General features: G+C 33.9%; 1 protein-coding gene across 5 annotated transcripts in view; it reads left to right on the top strand.

Moving 5' to 3' along the window:
* cno (adherens junction formation factor afadin) overlaps positions 1-22,948 on the top strand; it is a 354,944-nt gene that overhangs the window by 286,624 nt on the left and 45,372 nt on the right. For 4 of the 5 annotated variants that reach the window (XM_074183524.1, XM_074183528.1, XM_074183526.1 and 1 more), the window contains 7 exons: positions 4,488-4,786; positions 7,385-7,531; positions 11,247-11,513; positions 16,236-16,587; positions 16,644-16,905; positions 16,982-17,310; positions 22,627-22,948. In XM_074183524.1, the coding sequence (XP_074039625.1) occupies positions 4,488-4,786; positions 7,385-7,531; positions 11,247-11,513; positions 16,236-16,587; positions 16,644-16,905; positions 16,982-17,310; positions 22,627-22,948 (1,978 nt within the window). The remainder of the gene's footprint in view (positions 1-4,487; positions 4,787-7,384; positions 7,532-11,246; positions 11,514-16,235; positions 16,588-16,643; positions 16,906-16,981; positions 17,311-22,626) is intronic. The other variant, XM_074183525.1, reaches the window with a different exon arrangement.

The following is a 22,948-nucleotide window of genomic DNA, read 5'->3' on the forward strand; positions in this document are numbered from 1 at the left end:
GACCTATTTTTTTCTTATCAATTCAATGTGTTGTCTCCTTGATACATTTTTATCTATAGAATAAGACCAAGAAATTTAGCACTAGGAGAATTTGATATTTTCTTTATTAAATTCAATTTGATCTTTTGCATTAATTGCTATAGGCCTTTTCGATATGAACATATATGAAGATTTCTGAAAATTCAGTGACAGTTTATGATATTGAAGCCATACAGATATTTGATCAAGGTCTTTTCAAATATTAATTTTAATTTTAATTTCCTGTACACTAACATTTATAATTTACCAAATACATTTACTGTAGCCAAAGAATTTTTAATATATAAGAAACAAAACAGGTCCAAGTATTGATCCTTGCAGTATATATATGTTCATTAAATAATTTTGAAACCAATTATAAACTAGACCTCTGATATCCGTATTCCACGGTATCAAATGCTTTCTTTCTTTAGGTCTAATGAAAGAACTCCACATTTTTTGTTCAAATCTAAATCTAGCTGGATTTGGTTAGGGCTAATACCGCGGATTCTGTGTTGCAATTTTTTCGAAGTTAGTATTGCCCATCATATAATTATTTTGTTTTTTCAAGATATTCAAACAATCCAGAATGTACTGATTTCTCAATGATTTTAGATAAAACTGGAAAGGATTTTTAAGTATTCCATCTGGGGAACCCCCACTGGGAATAAAAGGGGAGCGTTTACATATGAAAATTTCCTTTTCATAACTGTTTCTCCGTACCTCTATATTTTCGGAGTCTGAAATTTTGTATGTATTAATATCAGCATTGCACTCGTTCGGGGCAGGGGCGGATCGCTAGTCATTAATACGAATGAAAATATTAAGTAAACTGTAGTTGTTGTTTTATTGGTATGCTTGAATTGTCTTGTGTAACTGAGTTAGTCAACAGTGAAAGGACTACAGTATTTCTGTAAATTTCTGTAGATGGCTTCCTAATAAGAGCTTTTAATTTGGTAACGCCCTTTTCAGCTTTTATAATCGAATTTCTATAAAAATCAAGAACTGACCTGCCACCAAAAATCAAGAGCTAGACATTCCAACTGGGCACAAATACTACTTTCTTGCTCTAAATCAAGAAAATAGTAGGAATACGATATAATATAATGGCAAACAATTGAAATAGGTATAGTGGCCTTTGGCCTAATTAAAGACGAAAAGTTAACTTGGAGAAATCACATTGAGGATTTAAGAAATAAATTTTTTTCACTTGTTGGCGTTTTCTAGAGAGTGCGTGAATATGTCCAGATTCAATATCCAAAAAATAATATATTTTTCTTCGGTTTATTCCAAACTATATTACTTGATATTGACATGAGTTTCAGCTTCCACACAACCATTGAAGAAGTTGCAAAATAATCTATTTTCACCATTTTCAGAACGAACGTGAAATTCATACGAACCTGCAAATTTATTAAGTATTGAAAGACAAAACAAATCACGAATCTGCTGTTTCATTAATTCAGTTATGATAAAGAATAACTTAAATCCAAAATTCATAATCATGGCCAATATCCGTAATTATCAAACTATGCAAATCAATTATTTATAGTCTATTTCAAAAGAGTGTAGAGTAATAAAATCTCATTAAGTATTCAAAAGCGCTACAGGGTGATCCGTCAATAAATTCTGTCACTTCCCTAGTCCGCATTGCAAAATTATGTCGTTTCATAAAGAGCAGGTAGGTATCACCCTGTTTGAAGGGATTTGTCCATTGTTATCGACGGATAAATACTGAGCCAGAGGCGCGCTAGTGGGATAATTGCCAAAAGAATATGCATTCATAAAAATTATATTAAAGGAAATAAAAATTTAATACAGCAGAACAGTGTTATTAAAAAAATATAAAATGTAACAATAAAATATATACGAACCGAAATCGGGAAATACTCACAAACACACACGAACGAACTTTACGTATTGAAACACTTGTGGGGACTTATTCACAAAAACGACAAGAACTTTACTGGATACGTTATTACAATTTGACACTTGAACAATACTGAAACTGTGAACTTCCCTTAACGTTTAACAACACTCTATTTATACCCTAATTGAATGTTACTAGGTACAATTACTAGGTACAATTTTCGAGAACCTTCCGAGAAAATAATTATTCAGACTACCCTTAATTCTAAACCCTAACCTAAGCAAAAGTGTCACTGTCACTGATACACTGGTCTCTGTCCAGATTGCTTATCCCGCTACAGTATATTTACAATTCAATTAAATTATTCTACATCAGTATAGTCTTCATCCGAAGAACTGTCATCATCCCCTGGTGTTATAATTATAGGGTCAACCACCTGATCGACCAAGTTGTCCAGTTCCCACATTTTATCTTCCTCTTTTAAAACATGCTGGATTGCTTTTTGCCAGTTTTCTGATGTGATTTCCATAATGGCTTGATCAAACAATACCTTGACATCTTTCATTTTAAATGTGGTATTGTGCCTTGCAACATATCCTTTAACTTGTGCCCATATAAGTTCTATAGGATTTAATTCGCAATGATATGGCGGTAGGCGCAGCACAGTTACTTTATACTTTTCTGCTACATCTTCTACGGCATATTTCATGAAGCGAGATTTATGTTGTTTTACTATGGCTAGTAGTTCCTTCTTTACTGAATTCGTCTCAAACTGAATACCTTTATTTGACAGCCAGTTAATAATTTCTTGCTTTCTCCAAGCTGAAGTTGGTACCTTCTCTAAGCGCCTTGAATGGTAGCTTGCATTATCCATAACCACGACCGAATCAGCTGAAAGAAATTTTAACATTTCCCCGAAGTAGTCTTCGAAGACATCCGAATTCATGTCCTCATGATAATCTCCCGTCCGGCACGACTCAAAGCTTAACAAACCTTCTTTTAAAAATCCGTCTTCGCTTCCAATGTGAGCAATTATAAGCCTCTTCCCTTTTCCCGAAGGCACTTTAATACCCGTCGAAAGGCCTTCTATGAAAGCTTGGCGAGAACTTGTTATATTTTTATCTTGCCACATTTTTTTGACTATATAACCTTCGTTTATCCACGTCTCATCAAGATAAAAAATTTTCTTTTGCTCTCTGCGGTACTGCTTTATAGTTGTCAAATATTTTCGTCTCCAGCAAACAATTTCATCACTTTCCAGTAATAGTGCCTTTCGATTGTGCTTTTCCCAGGCAAAATTCATACTTTTTAAAGTTTTCCATAAAAGTTTTCTGGATATCAAAGGAATATCGTTATCTTGGCTTATCTCGATAAATATTTTTTCAAGAGTGGGTATTTCCTTTTTAAAATAAAACGAATGAACTTTTCTTCGAATGTCACATTTGGTGTCTTCATCTAAGATTTTTATTGGTCTTCCTGATTTTCTCTTGCATGGACTTACCTGGCCTGATATCTTTCTTTCTCGCAATAATTTAAAAATCGTGGACTGTCCAATTCCAGTCATTCGGGCACATCGCTCAACACTTTCTTGCACAGACAAACTAGGGTGATCGTGTTTTATGCAATCATATACATTTAAAATTATAACTTTTTCGCAAACAGATAGCGGAGAATTTTTTACACTTCTTTTCTTTGGAGTAAATGTCCCCATTTTATAACTTTTTCACTATTTCTATATCACAATATCACTGTACGTTTAATTGGTGTAGTAACAATTACTATTATAACTCGAATGTTTAAGACACCATTACAATATATTTAAACCCTTTTTCTTAATTACCTGAGTTTAATAGGTATTGCATGATTGGTGGGCAGGGTCAAAAAGGGATTATTATAATGACATGGCACCTCGGAACTAAGTGTTAACCCTTTTTTGAGAAATCATGCTCAAGTATATGAACCCAAATTGCATATTAAATAAGTTTACAAGAACCACTAAAATTAATCTTAATCTTTTTTTAAGAAATTTTACTTACCTAAATACATGTAGGTACTTAGTTTTAGACCAAATTACTTCCCAAAAATGGCCTTTTATTATTATCTATGTCTGTAATTTTTAATTTACTTTAATTATTAAGTTTAATAATCCTAAGATTTGCCTACGCCCATGGACGACAACGAAATTCAGGCAAATTTTATGACACTTCATGATTTATTACTCTACACTCTTTTGAAATAGACTATAGATTCGGAATAAATCGAAACAAAATGATTTTGTTACCAAAAAAGAAAGGTTTTCTGATACAATGTATATATTAAAAAATTCTTTGGAAAAGTTCATGCTAAATGACAAGTAAATATCAGATTTTTACTACAATTGTTTCTCTCCTTTTTAGAAGAACTCTTCTGTAAAACTCATTGATTTTTTTTTCACTGTAATTGCACTTCATAATGTAATTTGTTCCCTGTTGATTTTTCTTTGGAATAATAAAGTTGATTCAAACTCGCTCCCCAATGCAGTTGGGATAAAAAAACACTCAAGTCATCAAGTCAATCAATGTTGAACCAAGTTCACTAATAATGTTTTTCTCACTTTCAGGTTGGCTCTGCGAACGGCATCGCCTTACAACTATACGGTCCCCACATACAACCTCGCCACTGCGTAATCACCAACGCTGCTGACGGTGTGACGTCACTGACGCCTTGTAACGCTGATGCCCATACTTACGTTAATGGTCAGCGCATCCATCAGGCGACAGTGCTGCAGCACGGAAGCTTGGTGAAGTTCGGCCACAGTAACACCTACCGGTTTCTGGATCCCTCTCACGAAGACAGGAGTAGGCCGGCCTTTGCTAGTGGTGGTGGAGTTGATAATGGAAGCGGCAGGATGTACGAAAGGTAGGTTGGAGTCTTTGTGTTTTGGAAAGTCTTGAGTGTCTTGCACATAATTACAAAGCTTTTTGTTTCGCTTTTATTTGTTTTTGTTGCTCTCGGCTTGGTTTATTTTGATTTTAAACAACTTCGAAAAAAAAAATTAATAACGGTTTCAAAAACTAGGCGTTAAAAGGTATTTTCGATTATATATTTTGACTCCTTGAAAGTTGAACAACAATGAGTTCAAAAGATTCATTATCAAAATACATCTTCGTCATGATACAATGAATTGTAAATTTCTATATACTTTAATAAATTCAGAACACAGAACAACGAGTGCCCAGATGAGGTGGGTTTTTTTATGGTTATTGCTATACTGGGAGTTGTCAATCATTGTTAAAGGTTTCAAAAAAAAAATTATAAATTTTTGATTTCACATTATACCTACTCGAGCAGTTTGGAACAGTGTTATAAAATAAATTGGGTATATCTTGATTCACGAAAAACGATAAAATCATTAAAATCATTGGCAGATGCATCTCAAGTGTTTTTTTTAATTTGTTATTATAAGGACGGCATCTTCAACGACCCCTAAGAAAATGTTCAAATATTTCAACCCTAATGAAAATTTTATTAGTTTTTATGTGGAATAATCTAAACACGTATCATATTCCACTTGTACACTATAGTCAAATATACATCATTCCTATATGCTATATTAGAAGGTCTAATTCTGAGGAACGTAGTGTATAATGAAACAAGTAAATATTTTGTTTTTGGTGATATTTCATTCATATTTCCCAAAATAATGAAGTCTGAACAAACCTTCAATAATGTAGATCATAATCCTTTACCATTTCGATAATATTATATATTCCAATCATAAATCAAAAACCTCGAACACAGTGATTGATTTTCTGTATTCGTATAGTGATTGGCGGTATTACATCGAAACAAATAGGAATAAAATCAATTGAAGGAAATCAATAGAATAGTAGAATCTAAAATATTACAAATAGTAAGCGCCAAACGTGATGGCGAGCACGCCCCCATACGCACAAACTCATTTTCAATGTAACCCCCACTGCAGCTCTTGCAAGATATACAAATGCTCTGTACATAGGCGTATCATTACTTTTCCTCCAATACTGTTGGCGTTTGGATTGATTGTCTGAATAATTTGTGTTGTTTATGAAAAAATGTCATCACCTAGCAAGAGTTTATTTTTGGATAAGTGTATCATTATATAACATTTCAATGAACTACTACCTGTAATACTAAATAAAATATGAAAAGAAATTACAAAGAAGTCATGTTCCATTTGCTACTCCAATTAAAACTAGTTATAGGCAAGAGGCTTATCACAAGTAGTAATCACGTTGGGAGAGTCTATAACTGCGCGATCATTCGCCATCATGTTTGGCGCTTGCTGTAACTAGCTTTCAGAATGGTTTTGCTTTTTCCTTATAGTCTCTTTAATGGTATTAATATATTTAGAGTAACTTATTCAGTCATTCAAAATCATTGTCTTCTGAGACGAACTTTTGTTTGAAGATTCAGAACATTGATAAATCACCAAATGTGGATATTTTTTGCCAATGGTCAAATAGTTAAATATACTGGATATACTATGACACATTTTTCAATCCTAACTAAATCCGACTAAATAGAATATATTATTCGTGCCTACACTAATCACAGGAATTTGTTAATCTTGTTCTATGTCCTACACAAGCAATCACTATCAAGCATCGATGTTTTCTAGTGAAAAAATGTATTTTGGATGTTATTTTTACACATTTTTCAAATTTTTGATGGTACTTCATCTTGGAAAGTCGTCGTGATTTAATAGTCTATGATTATAGCAGAAGAAAATATTCAATCTTTTTTTTTCGACAGAATTCAATTTTTATCTAAGTCATGTCAATATCAAAACAAATTTTATTTGTATGACAAAACTTTCTGAGAATGTACCTCAAATCTGGTATCAGTTCCTAATGTATAGGTTTCAACCCGTGTTTAAAATGTCAACATCTAGTTTTATCTGTAACAAACATATTTGCTTTGAAATGAAATCAGATATTTATGAATGTTACTCCTTTCGAACATCATAATCAATTGAAAATACAGATTGATGGATGATTATACAATTTTTGAAAAATATTTTGACCTCGATTACTTGTGCTATTTTTGCTAGCATCTTTGAAAAAATAGATTTGAAACACTGGGGGGAAATTACTAGAGGTATTCGAAAAGTTGTTTTCCATGTCTAGAACCATTACTTAAACTGTTGAATAAATACAAGATAGAAAAAATATTCAATAAATCACGTGAAATACGAAAACTGTTCAATTTTAATAGTTTTTGTAGAGAGGTCTCAGTATCTAGTAAGAAATGTGTTACGAGTCTTTTGATGTATATGTTTTTCAAATGATTTCCAAATAAAATGTTCTGCCACTAATTCTGAAATATTATTGGCCTCAACGTTTAAACGTTTTTTATTGTTTGAATAACTTTTCACGTTTTTCTCTCAATTTTATTTTTATTCTCATCCTGTTTTTTTTATTTTACTTTGTTTAATTTACCTTTTATTTGTTTCTGCTTTTCTCTTTGCTTCGATAGTCGGTCACCTCGAGCTCTGAGCCCAACGGACACATCGAGAGACAATATCGAAACTACTTTCGATTTGGAAGGAAATGTGGAAACTATTTCCACTGCTAGCGGTCCAAGGGAGGATAGTAGGTCATTGGGATCATCATCGGAAAATAGGTACAACGAAGCACACATTTTTCTACTTCTGGCTTATGTGACTCAAAATTATTTGGCAAAACTTTACACACTAGATTGGTTTTGAAATGTAGAATATTTGGATTCCGGATCACATACACACTATCTTAAAAAACAGTAACACCTACTTCTATTATTCCTAAAACTGTAACATTTTACTGTGCGAAAGCTATTTTCCGGGTTTTCTGGCCGTGGTCTGCAGGTTTTTAAGAGTGACGTTTCGTCTACTGCTGCGGTAGACAGTATTGAAGGAGGTGTGGTAAGGGTCATAGTGCCCAATTTGGTGCTCCCATTGTTCCGAGCGCATTAACTATGATGCTGGTATTTGACTATGATTTTATAATAATAATAATATCGTTTATTATGCATAAAGAATACATTTATACATAAAAGGAAAAAGGGTTAGCCAAAGGCTATCTTCCATCCCTCCCAAAAATTATACAGTGAGTGTAAGAAAATAATTATAAAAATACTTATTTACTATCATAACAATGATGGAGACGGGAAAAAATAATAGATCATATACTTGCTAATAACTCTTAATATTCTTAACATTATTCTGGTCAATTCAACAATTTCATTGCACTACCATACATTGAATTTTGAATTTTTTAAATTATCACTGAGCAGTAAGGATCTGTGATTTTATTTCTTTCTTAAATTGATGAATATTATGATTTGAAAGGGGTAGAATTTCATTCAGATAGGAAGGGGTTACATAAGAAAAACATCCTTGAAATTTGGAAGTACGGTGCCTAGGTATGTTGAATGAGTTGATTCTCAAATTGACCATATTTATGTGAGAATGCCTGCTTAATAAACTATATAAATACCAAGTTGTTTTAGTTTGAAGCCACTTAAACAACAAATTTTTTATCAAATATTGGACTCTGTACCTCACATTCAGCTATTTCATTTTTAACAAAAATGGTGCGACATGTTCACCATATGGTATATAGCATACGAATCGCATGCAAGCATTTTGTATACGTTGTAACTTCTGCTTGTTATATTGCAGCAAAAAATTGTAATACACCGAACAACAATACTCGATATGGGGGTAAATGAGAGTTTTAACTAACCTGAGTTTCATTTCTTCTGATAACTGATACTTGAATTTGTATAGCGATTTGAGTTTGAAGAATGATACTTTGAAAATGTTTGTCACATGTTCATGGAAAGACAAAGAACTATCTATGGTTTCGCCAAGATTTTTAGCACTGTCTACCCAGTCAATGTCTACGTTATCGAGAGTGAGCCTAAAGTTACACAGAGTTTCTATTTGTCTTTAAGACTCTATGCATAAGGCCAAAGTTTTATTTGGATTGATTTTCAGTCCATGATTCTCCAAGTATAGGAATGTTTGGTGCAAATCTGTGTTTATATTGGCCACGCAAATTTCTGGATCGGTGACAAATATAACTGTATATTATCTGCGTATAGATGTACTTGACGATGTGATAAGAAAGTGAGGTAATCAAAAATAAACACAGAAAACATCAAGGAACCTAAAATACTTCCCTGAGATTGTTTCTTTTAGGCATGACCGTGAGTAATCATCCAATTTAACCCTCTCTGTGATCGGCCTGTGAGATAGCTGGTGACCCATTTAAGAGAAATGTTGTCATCGAATCCTATGAACTTGAGCTTGCTGATGAGTAAATCGAAATAACCTAAATTGAAAGCTTCACTTTGATCAAGCAGTACTAAAATGGTGACTTTTGATTGATCCCTGAATCTCACAAGATCGTCGATTACTTTCTAGAGGGCAGTCTATGTTCTGTGTTTTTTGCGGAACCCAGACTGCCCATACGGGAGTATTCGATTTTCTTCAACAAAAGCTCTTACTTGACGGGAAACATTTTTCTCGAATATTTCAGAGAATGACGGCAGAATGCTGATAGGGTGTAGGTCACTGAACGTGGTAGATGCATTCTTTTTCGGAATTGGAATTATATTAGCAGCCTTCCAAACATCTGGAAAAATACCCTGTCTGAAGGACTCGTTGAAAATATCAATCAATACAGTGTGGTGTCACTAAAGAAATCATTTTGATATTTATATTGTCAATACCCAAAGCATTAGATTATATTTCTTTGATAGCAGTCAAAATATCATCATCACATATATCGATGAGGGGTTTGTATTATCAATTTGATATTATAAGTTATATACGGGGATGCTTTATTTTTCTGTTTACAGTGCAAATTGGAGCATGTTTATCAAAAAGCATAATGATGCATTCGTTGAGAAAATTCACTTAGGAATTAATATCTTGCATAGTCACAATATCACCCCATGATAAGGTAGCATCTTGAGAAAAAGTTCATGATTGAACTCCTTGAAATTTCTATAAAAAATCAAGTTATTATAAGTATCTTCACCTTCGAAATCAATATCGCAAAGTACCATCAGGTGATCAGTAATACCATTCATATCAAGTGTATTCGACATCAATCAGAGATTCAGAAGCTGTTGTTATCCGAGTAGAATTTTCTAAATTTGATTCATATCGAAACTAGAAACTAGGACAATGAATAGTTGAGTGTCGCGAGAGTCACAATTTAACAAATTGATATTGATATTACCAACTAACACCACAGCAGGTGTTTCCAAATACACTCCTTTCAGTACATCATCTAACTCCTGCATACAATTCTCAACATTTGTTCCTGGTGGTCGATAAAAAACTCCGCAGGCTACTTTTTGTTTGTTTATATTGACTATAATCCATAGCTGCTCTAGACTATTTGCCAAAATACACTAGTAGTATAATTTGTATTTATACAGTGATTTTCAGGGTACGCTACTGATTAGAAAATGAGTCTGTGTTTATAACTAACGAAAACAAGTATTTTGTGGAAATGATATTGAACATTAGAAATTCATGGATCATATGGTTCGTTATTTCAAAGTTTTACAAAGAATTTGAAATTAATTTTGATCTGGATTCAGTTCAATTATCATCAACTTATTTTGATGAACAATTTAATTCCATCGGTAGCATTCAACTAAGTTCCAAGTATAAAAAGTACCCAAAATCATTTTCAGATGTGTAGTCTCACATGTGGTAATGAAGAATTCAATAAGAATCAAAGATGAGCTTACTAACTATTATTTCATGATTCTTAGTCTTCAGTCAGATACTAACAATAAGGATGAGTAGGGACTTAAAATAGACAAAACAATATCATCACTAAATTATAATTTTAATACAGTTTTGAATAATTATTAATGGAATACTTAAGTACCAAACAAACACAATTGAAAAGAATTGATGTTCTTAGAGAATTTTTCAAGGTTTAAGATTTATTGCAATCAACTTCATTTAGGGTTGCTATCAATAATTTTTTATTGTAAAAAGTCGAATCTTTTCAAATAAAAGTGTGCATTCCAGAAAATATTTATAACTGTGATTTATGTTTTAGAATGATACATTGAAAAAGTTCACATAACTTTATTCTATTATCGATAAAATTGAACTTTAATAAAAATAGCACTACTCATGTCTGGAGGTAATAGAATTATCTCCGAATATTATTACCAAATATAACAGCGTTATAGTGTTACAGAAAAGTGTTACAATATTTGTAATGGCTGAAGGAAGTGTCAAAGTTCTGCTAAAAAATTCTTCAAACACATCTTAGCTCTTAAAATATTAAGTCTGTTCTGTTCTTAACTCCATCTGCTTCTTTAGGTTGAGTGGAATCGATAGATTCCCCAGAGGCCAAGATCCAATTCTACCTGCCGTTCTGGAATTTCCAGAGGAACCTCAAGAACAATTTCTCGCCCGTGTCATAACTCATCTAGATGTCACTACCCCAACGTTTCGTCTGGCGCCTGCTTACACTCTCTACCTTTGCGCAAGGTATCGAGCTTCCACCCACTATCGACCAGAGCTGACTCCTACGGAGCGTGCACATAAGTTGACTTTGTTGCTGCAGCATGCAGCAATGCTAATTAGGTATGAAAACAGAGTCATATCAAAATGGAATATGAACTCAACTTATATATTACTTTATGATGTCATCAGCTATTATCATTACAATAGAACTAACTAGTAACTTCATTGTATTATTCTCCACATGAAAGGGCTTATACTTTAACAATGACAAAATCGAATGTAACTCACATTTTTCATCATGAAATCTTCTACAGAAAAAAGTTTATGTTTTTTATGTAAAATTAATTCTTCATTATTTTATAAATTGGCTATGATAAAATTATATACAGAGTGTTCTTTATGAGTATTTGAAATAATCAATATGAATCAATTTTGTAAAATATTTTTGTTTCATCAACTGAAAAACATTTTCAGTGGTCACTTTCAAAGAACAAACAACCAAACACTAGATATCCAACTAAATCAAAGTCATAAGAAATTTTGAAAATATCCACCTCCTGTCAGTATGCAGGCAATAAAGGATTACGTAGGCATATATGTTTATTCTACAGTATTTTTGTATTCTCAAGTCACAAATAGTATCTTGAAATCGTTTTCATTCCTTTTGCGAAAGAGCCTTTCCTGGTGGTTTGATGAAGCATGGAAGACATGAACTGATTTCACATAGAACTATTGAAACCAAATAAAAAATCACAAAATGAATGGGTGCCGGTTGACAAGAAGATATCCTTCACTACGCTGCTGACTAACAGATTTTAGGTTAGGTTAGAGTCTATTCGACCCTCCACCGCAACCCGCAAGGGTTTATTGTGGCTCACACCTATTAACACTCGAACAAATAAACCCCGCTTCTTAACGAAGCCCGTTAGATTCTATGGTGAGTGGCCTTTTAGGTCAGATGGTAAGAGTACGGCTCTTCTGAACTCTAAAAACCTGATTCGGTTCTCCAGCGAGGCAGGCACAAAGTATGTGCTCTGCTGTTTCATCATTTTCATAACAGCGGCGACACACACTGTCTTCCGACAGTCCGAGTCTCTGCATGTGTTGATTCAAATGACGGTGACCTGTAAGAAGGCCTGTTAGACCTTCTTAGGTAGGTAGTTCCTCCCTACTGTAGTTCAACAACTGTTCAAAGGACGAATAAACACCTTGGAGTGAGCCAATCCTGGAAGATTCTGCCAGAAGTCCATAAATCTTCTTGCCAATCAGGTGTTTAATCTTTGTTTGGCAAAGCGTAAAGCGATGCCAATGACAGGTTCTGATCCGATGAAGTTGCTTGCAGCACCCTCCTTTGCAATGGAGTCAGCAGCCTCATTGCCTTCCAGGCCAGTATGGTCAGGAATCCAGACCAGAGACAATCTGTTAAGTCTTCCTTTCGTAGAGAGTCGTTTTTAGTAATTTGCTACCAATTTAGATGTAAAAAAATATGACTTTTTTTTATTCGGTAAACCTAATTCAGGGTTGATTTGTCAAACACCTTTAGCTGACACGTCGCCTTTTGTCACAAGGTTTTCTTCATCTTCTGTGATGAATAAAGCCGATTATTATTTATAATTATTACTAATTTACAATATTACATTATGAAATATTTGTTGATTTGACTTTCACATATTCATCTGGATGATACGGTACCTTTGTCATATTGACCTCTTCAATTTTCGATTTTTAAATTCCAAAAATGAAATGTTATCGTAATTTGAATTATAATGACAAAAAACATGTATGAGCAAATCCGATACTTCAGCGGGTTTTTTACTGGATATACAGGGCTTTTCATGATGAGCGTTAATTAGCCGTTTCTGACAAACTATTTAACGGATCAACCTGAAAATTTCACAGTATGCATAAGTCAATATGACCTACACGCCTAAAATATTTCAGACGAAGCGGCGTTGTCACTTCTTCTATAAAGTAGCGGCTTCTTTGATTTTTCAAATGGAACACCCCGTATATAATATCATATTAAGATTCATTATCACTTTGTCAACAAATTCATATACTATTTCCTTATACCTATCTATTACCGTTTAGAAGGTATAAATTAATTTCGATATTTTTTTACCAAACATGAACTTTTATAAATGCTGATAAATCTTGAACTCTCTTGCACTAAAAAGATCAAATTTGAAATGGAGTGGAGTGATACTATGAGGATCTTCACTCCGAGTCATATTTTCATTTGCCTCATACAGGGTCTTCAAAAAATGCAGATACTTTGATCTCATGAAAAAATGAGTGGAACTCAATTTTTTCAAATGGAACACCCTGTATATTTCAACATTTTTGAGCTCTACATACAATTTTAGATTAACTTTGTTCAGATAATACTATTTCTATTTTGAACCGTTTTCGAGATGAACTGTTTCAAACGGAAACTGACGTTGTTTTCTTGCTCGTTTTTTTGAATTCATCACTTATTTTGGATATTCAACATTTTTTTTTATACCTAGTAATATTTCTTTTTGATCCAGTTTTTTAACTGTCTCAGATCAGTCAATTCGAAATTGGTATGTACCTACCTTAGAAAAAGTTACAATTTGTATACATTGAGGTATTGGTCTCTAACGTACAACAGTACACATTAATATTTTTTAATAGTGTGCTTTGGAAAAGTAAATAACGTCAGACTTTCGTTGGTGGTTTTGACTGATTGTGATAGCAACCAATTATAATAGAATAATGTCAAGATTAGGTTACAGTAATGAAGATTTCTTGAATTTATTAATAATTTATGGTGAGTGCAATAGAACTGCAAGTAGAACATGCCGAGTATTTCATGAAAGATATCCACAACTTCCGAAGCCGAATAATAATGTGATAAATCGACTACTAAAAAACTGTAGGTTGAATGGAACCTTCCGTCCAAAAATCATTCGTAAGAAGACTAAAGTGGATGATGATGACAATATTATAACAGTTTTGGGATACTTTCATGCATTTCCAAATGCTTCTCTGCACGAGGCTGAAAGGGAGATAGATATACCATACGTGACAATTTGTCGAATTCTCAATAAGCATAAATGACACCCCTATAAGTTCTACTGTGTCCAACATTTGAAAGAGACTTATTCACCTCGTAGAGTGGAATTCTTTGAATGGTTACTTGTCAAGACTCAAGAGGATGAACATTTCCTTGACAATATCATATGGACAGATGAGGCCAAGTTCACAAAAAATGGAGTTTTCAATAGACACAACAGTCATTAATGGGCGCCAGAAAATCCCCATGTTGTCCGCCAAAGGGGTTTTCAAGAAAGATGGCAGTTCAATGTATTTTGTGCCATAAAGAATGAGTCAATTTTTTATATCGAGTTTTATGATGATAATTTGAATGCATCAAAATATGAAGATTTACTAAGGAATGGAATTCAAATGATTTTAAATAATAGACCAGGAAGAGAACGTGTATGGTACCAAATGGATGGTGCTCCACCTCATAATTCTCATTCAGTCAGCGAAGCTTTATCCGAAATCTTCGAAGACAGATGGATTGGTAATAATGGACCTTCTCGTTGGCCTCCTAGAACACCAGATGGCAATTCATTAGGTTATTTCGTGTGGGGTTTCATTAAAAATATGGTTTACTCTACTCCAATAACAACAATGGAAGATATGAAATCGAGAGTTACTGCTTTCAATAGTTTGACTCCAGACTTGATCAGAAGCGCTACACATGACAATCTTTTAAAGAGAATACATGTTTGTTTAAGTACAGGTGGAGATGTGTTTGAACATATTCTGAAATACACTGACAATTAAATTAACTCATTAATTTGTGGGTTTATTATTTTCAGTTTGTGTTTCAGCGTTAATAAAACTATTGTTTGAAGAGAAGTTTCATTCGATGGTTGAGGAGTATTTTAATAATAATCTTTTCATTGTATTATCTGTGACTAATTGAGAAACATCAAACGAAATCTGTTTTACAAAAATGAGTGATGAACAAGGAAACCATGTCAATTTCCGTTTGAAACAGTTAATCTCGAAAACTGTTCAAAATAGAAATAGTATTATCTGAACAAAGTTAATCTAAAATTGGATGTAGAGCTCAAAAATGTTGAAATATACAGGGTGTTCCATTTGAAAAAATTGAATTCCACTTATTTTTTCATGAGATCAAAGTATCTGCATTTTTTGAAGACCACCCTGTATGAGGCAAATGAAAATATGACTCGGAGTGAAGATCCTCATAGTATCGCTTCACTCCTTTTGAAATTTGATCGTTTTAGTGCAAGAGAGTTCAAGATTATCAGCATTTATAAAAGTTCATGTTTGGTAAAAAAAATATCGAAATTAATTTATATCTTCTAAACGCTAATAGATAGGTATAGGGAAATAGTATATGAATTTGTTGACAAAGTGATAATGAATCATAATTGATTTCAAATCATGATATGATTTGAAAAATCAAAGAAGCCGCTACTTTATAGTAGAAGCGACAACGCCGCTTCGTCTAAAATAGTTTAGGCGTGTAGGTCATATTGACTTATGCATACTGTGGAATTTTCAGGTTGATCCGTTGAATAGTTTGCCAGAAACGGCTAATTAACGTTCATCATGAAAAGCCCTGTATATTTAGAAAAAAATTTAGCGAACCTGCGAGATGAGCCTGTTTGATACCTAAAATCCTGGTTTGTTGATTCAATCCCTGTGTTAGAAATTTTTAGCGTTGAAATAGTTAATGAGTAAATTATTTTCGAAACATATTGTTTTTTTAACAAAATATATCAATACTACACAGAAAATTGGAATGTTTTTCAAAATTTTTGGTGTTTCTTTAAGGCACACTGTCCAAGACCGAAGCACAGAAAGTACCTCCCAAGCATTCTGGTTGGCAAATGCAAGCGAATTGCTTCATTTTCTAAAATCTGACAGGCATGTCAGCGCTTTCTCTCTTCAAGCACAGGATACCTTAGCGGATGCTGTTCAATTAGCGTTTAAGAACCTTGTGGCTTGCCTTACCGACGAGCTCAACTCTGCCATGAGTTATTTAATGTCAGTGACCAGTGACGATCACCCTAGAGAGGTGATTAATATACTAAGTGGGGCCATGAACTTACTGAGGAAGTGTAGAGTAAATGCTGCCTTGACCATACAACTATTTTCCCAGTTGTTCCATTGGGTATCAGCAAAGGTAAAAAACTATGACTTTTTTGAAAGTAGCTCTGAGGCATTAATTTTTTTCCACAGGCTTTGTCGAATGTCATCAGTAACAGCAATCTCTGCACGCGAAATTTCGGTAACAAACTCTTCAATCGATTAAGGAATCTGCAAGCTTGGGCAGAATCTCAAGGTTTAGAACTGGCAGCAGAGTGTCACTTGGCTAAAATCGTACAGTGTGCTCACCTTTTACAAGCTCCAAAGTATGCTCCTGAAGAACTCGCCAACTTGTCAGCTGCTTGTTTCAAGTTAAATTCGATGCAGTTGGGAGCCTTGTTAATGCAATATAAAGGTAAACAAAATTTATTCCACTCCCAAAATCTCATTTCAATTCGCAATTGTTTTAATCGAATTTATTTTGTTATCAGCTGAACCGGGTGAAAAATTGGCTTCTCCTTCTCTTCTTGAACAAGCGGCCAAAGCTGCTGAGAGCGTTGCAGACGAACTAGCCCGTGCTGAAGGTCGGGAAGTTACTCTTTATGAAGATCCTGCACCTCCATTACAACTCTTACTGCCTGATGATGGTTTCAGTTGTGATGTCGTACAGGGAGTCCCTCCTGGGTTGGCAGATTTCCTTCATCCGTTGCAAGCATCAGGGTTGTGCAGGCTAGCAGCACAGCCAACAAGTTCTGGACATTGGACAGTATATATGTCAGCACCAAGGCCACCTTCTGCATTGAGTACGACACAGCCAGAGGTAGCTATTTGCATAATTAGTAAGACAGTCAAGGTTATAAACATCACTTATCCAGAGCTGGAAAAGTGTATATACCTGAAGTTAAGGAAAACTTCCTTTTCTCCTGATATGCACTAACTATAATTACACAACACAACAAAAAAATATTTTTTGAATGTTTCCTACACTAAATTAGTCAATTTCTACTAATTTTGGGATGATAAAAACGAAAATAACAATGAAAAAATTTTTATTAGCTCTGGTTTTTGAAATACACAGTACTTAATCTTAAAGAGTAGTTAGACTACGTGAAAAGTGAAAGTACATAAAACAATATTGTTATGTTTCTTTTAGAATATTTTAAGTACAAAATGAATAAAAAAAAAACATTATTCTTAGTGTTTTGACAAATAAAAGAAGTTTGTACCACCAAATTTCAATTAAGTCCATCCGATTCATTGTAAGATCGCTGTCGTTTAGCTTATCTTTTATAAAACACTTCTGGAGCATCCCTACACACAGACCAGCAGTAGTCTGCAAGCATTGCTTCATTCCAACGGCCCTGATATCTCTGTTCCATTAAGGCAATGTCTTGATGGAATCTTTCTCCATGTTCGTCACTCACAGCTCCACAGTTTTGTGGGAAGAAATTAAGATGAGAGTGAAGAAAATGAATTTTTAAGGACATGTTGCATCCAAGTTGGTGGTAAGCTTGAAGAAGCTCTTTAACAAATGGTGTGAAGTTATCATCTCTTTTGTTACCTAAAACCCATGTACAACCCCCTTAAAGGCTTCCCAGGCTCTTTTTTCATTTCCTGTTGAAATCATGTCAAAAGCAGGATCATTTACGATTTCACGGATTTGAGGCCCAATAAAGATGCCTTCCTTGACTTTAGCATCACTCAACCTGGGAAACTTTGCTCTCAAGTACTTAAAAGCTTGTCCTTCCTGGTCCATGGCCTTCACAAAGTTTTTCATTAGTCCCAACTTAATATATAATGGGGGAAGGAGAACATCCTTAGGATCTACAAGAGGCTCGTAAACTACATTTTTCTCATTAGGGTTTAGGTCTCGTGTAGGCCAGTTCATTTTTTTATAGTGAGATTTTCTATCCTGACTGTCCCACAGACACAAAAAACAACAGTACTTGGTGAACCCTATTTGCATTCCTAGGAGTATAGCAATGACTTTCAGATCACCACAGATGTGCCACTTGTGTTGTTCATAATTGATTGATTGGAGAAGGAGAACGTTTCCTTCATGTGAACTGCATGACCTATAGGAATAGAGGGTAGCTGATTTCCATTATGCAGAAGTACAACTTTTAAGCTTAGTTTTGAAGAGTCTATAAACAGTCTCCATTCGGATGGAGTGTGATCCAAATTCAAGCAGTCCATCAAACCATTAACATCAGAACAAACTACGAGGTTTTCTTTTTTCTCAAAAAAAAGGAAGCAAATCTTTTTGACGCTGTCTGTACTGAGATATTTTCACATCATGTTTTAGAAGATTCCACTGTTGTAGTCTTGACCCTAACAGCTCAGCCTTTTCCTTAGACAAGCGAAGATCTCTTATAAGGTCACTCAACTATGCTTGACTAATTCTGTGCGGATCACTAGACCTATCGCTTACCTCAAAATCAGGGTCATAGGATGTAGAAGGATGGGTTGCTCCTTCTAAACAGTCTTCATCACCTTCCTCTAAAATTTCATAGTTTTGGGGTGGAGAAGGGACTGGCAAATTGTCTGAGTGTGGTACAGGCCGAAGAGCAGATGGGAGATTCTTTTCTTCATAGATAAACCTTGCTTAATGGGAGGAGTTAAGCAGAAATAACAGTCGTCTGTACGATTGGTAGGCTCACGCCAAACCATAGGTACTGCAAAAGCCATTGCCCGGTTTTTATTTTTCAGCCACTCTCGCAATATGACGGAACAAAAATTACAACATATATGAGGAGCCCATGATTTATCTTGGTCCCCAACTTTCACACCAAAATAATGTTCATAGGCTGTCTTAACGATAGGTGTCATTTTACGTTTCTGAGCCTTAAATGTTATTTCACCACATATATAGCAAAAGCTATCGACAGAATTCACACACTTTCGAGGCATTTCAGATCAGCACTTAAATTAATTTAAAAATCAACTTCACACGATAATTTCAATAGCAACCACGTGCGTACAATTGACAAACTCACATAGGTTATGTTTACTACTTAAGAACAGCTGATGAGAGGGGTGTTATGTAAACAAACATGTGTACCAACTGTTGGTGATGAAATATTTCATTTGTTGAAAACTCAATATACATATATATAATATAATGATACTATATCTTGAAAACAAGAGCTAATATATAATTTTTATGGTCACTTTCGGTTTTAACTCGTGGAAATACATTAAAATCATCTAATTTCAACCCCGAAACAAAAACTTTGTTGTGTTGTGTTATTATACTAAGATGTTTAGAGAATAATATACTGTGATACTCACAGCGAGACCTAACTTTGTTATTTCAAGAGATAGATCACAATCACTGATTAGATGAAAAAATTGTTCAGAATCAAAACATAAAATGTTTTGGAGAATTCTGTCTGTCTGAATGTCCGTTCGTCTGTCGTGTTGAAAACCTATCGGCAGAATATTTGCCGAATTGGATGAGACACTTGAGTTGAAATTTTAATCAATGATTGGACACTACATGATCTAGAAGATCCAATGGAAAGCTGCCAAAATTTTTATATAACCCATTTAGATGTCTCAACTTTTTTTCGATTACTGGAAATATCAACGTTATTGATGAGGCATTTTATTCCCCTCTGATAGTTCAACTAGAAATTTTGAGAAACATTTTTTCGTATTTATAAAAAAACATTGTATTCAAACACTTGGAAAAAAATCTTCAATAAAGACAGACAAATGTCTACTAAAAACTATAAATATAATAATTGATTTGTTGCTTCTGAAAAGGTGAAAAAACACTTTGTTATAGTCTTTCTGTAATTGCTAAAGAATTGGATTAATTTCAAAAACTGACCAAAATTTTAACTCTATAAATTATTACCCCATTCTACTTACTCAGTCGTCTCCTTTAAGGCAGTTATGCCCAATAATGCAATAATGGTTCAGCCTAGCACCACTGATAAGACTCGATGTTGGTCGAAATATTTTGGACCTTCAAGACAGTTTTTCAGTAATTACTATAGTTCAGAAAGTATTGGTCAAAAATTGGAAAAAAACTATTTTTTGTTCGGAAGGTTGAAAGAACTTATTCAAAATGTTCATAAAATTTAAATTCATGATGGCGGACGATGTCGCGGAACCGGCACACGAGTGTATATATTGTACAAATGAGAATTGAAACTTCCTCTGTAGATAATCTGCGTTTATGTGGAATAAATTCAGCTATTCAAATCCAATGTGAATCACTACTTTCGCACAGCCCCAGCCTTAGAACGCCTTAAATATTTCCCTGTATTGCTTGTGTTTTTTCCATTAAAAAAAATCTTTTATTATTTTACCCCAGCAAATTCAGGATCTAGCAAATATCTGGTTTACTTGTACTAAAGCTCAAAAATAAAAACACTCAAATAATCTGAATTGAAGGGGTTATATATTTTTTTTTAGGGGTGATTTGATTTTTCCCAAACTCAAATAATCATTATTATATTCTCAAATGCTGATGTTCCACTTGAATAAAAAATGTTGAGTTTTTGAGCTTTGTTTCTGATGATCGTCTAGTTGGTCAAGTCACATTGAGAGTAATACTAATACTCATAAACTATCTAGTGCTCTTCTTGTCTTCAGCCAACTGAGGAATACTATAGAATAAAACTTGCATTCACGTTTTCACTTCATAATCTCCTATAGAGTTTTGATTTGGGGCAAGTCTACAAACTCAGTAAGTATTTTCAAATTTCTGAAAAAGGCTATTAAAATTTTGGCAAATGTGGGATATAGGAATTGTCGTCCTTTATTTATTCAACTTGGCATTGTGTCACTACCTGCTATGTATGTTTATGCTGTATTGTTAGAAATTCATGAAAATACTGAGTATTTTCCGGACCACTACCATAACCATGATTATTCTACAATATCCCTGAAATTATTGTATCTTCCTAAACATAGACTAGCATCACAGTAGAATAATACAACCAGTAGGCTCTCTTACCACGTGATCTGCCCGAGTTGCCTGGGACCTTCAACCGCTCTTAGAATGAGATTCTCATCCAACGCTTTCAGTGCTGTAATATCGAAGGATTTGATGGTTCCACGGACATCGGATTAGTTATAATAAACGGTTGGAAATTGATATTGTGTTTAATTTACTCACTGTTGTTATTATTGTTTTCAGTTTTTGTTCTTGGTTCCTTATAAGTAATTTACCACAAAATATAAATATAATAACCTTAAATTTCGTTTTTATATGAGCGCACGCCTATGGTAAAAGAACGAAATTGGCTTCACACTTCGTTTCGAGGTCACCAAAAACTTTGCGAATTTATGAATGAAAGTAGTGGGAGTGGACTTACTGGTTGATATTGATATTGATGCAGATGGACTATTTATAATAATGGTTCTATTATTTTTTCATGTTCACAGAATTTGCCAAAAATATGTTTTGTTCATGCTCATTTCAATGTGGATAAATTTGTTTCTTGTCATATGTCATATATGTTTTTAAAATTTTTATTGTTTGAAAAAGGTTCAATAAGTTACTCTATTCTATGGTTATCTCAAAAAGTCATGTTGAATAGTTCTACAAGTCTTCCTTGTTGAATAAATAATTTTGCAATTATTTGCCTCAAAATTATTAACAGTCAGAAATTTAGTCAACAGCAGACTAATTGGAACTAAAAACTGATAATATCGTTGACGTCATTGTTTCCTACAAGATGATAAACAAGATATTTGATTTACAATTTTGTTATAATTGTTATAGTCAGGAATTGCTACTTACTAATTGGATTTTTTTTATTTGTTTGAAATGTTCAAATATCCAAAATTTATTTAAACAAATTTTGCAGACGTCAATAAGTACCATTAAAAGGTAATCATGCATTTTTCCAAAAAGGCAATAGTTCAGAAATAATTTAAGAAATTCTAGAAAATTGAGCAATTGATTCAGAATATTTTCGCTATTTGAGAACATCATCATAGTATTCACAGTATTGATATGCAATCATAGTTGAAAATGATAATTTGTATTTCAGTCAATTGTTCATTCTTCTAGTTCATCTGGTCTACATTCTGTCCTAGTATTCATTTAATTGGTAACGACAGTTTCAAACAATTTTATCTTTCAAGCTCCTCAACTTCTACATGTTTACTCTTACAGGTACAAGTAATAAGGCTCCATAAGTCTGGAGGCGGTATGGGTCTCTCAATCGTAGCTGCGAAAGGTGCTGGCCAAGAACGATTGGGAATCTATATAAAATCTGTTGTGCCAGGTGGGGCAGCTGATCGAGATGGAAGATTGGCTGCGGGAGACCAACTATTGTCAGTTGACGGTCAGTCACTGTTAGGAATAACACAAGAAAAGGCTGCAGAGTTTTTACAAAGGACAAGTAGTGTCGTCACCCTGGAGGTAGCCAAAGCAGGTGCTGTGTATCATGGTCTAGCGACTTTGCTTCAGCAACCAAGTCCGACACCACATAGAG

This window comes from Leptinotarsa decemlineata, unplaced genomic scaffold (assembly GCF_025532065.1).
Source record: "Leptinotarsa decemlineata unplaced genomic scaffold, Ldec_3_MD MMD2_tig00026340_RagTag_RagTag, whole genome shotgun sequence".
NCBI lineage: Eukaryota > Metazoa > Arthropoda > Insecta > Coleoptera > Chrysomelidae > Leptinotarsa > Leptinotarsa decemlineata.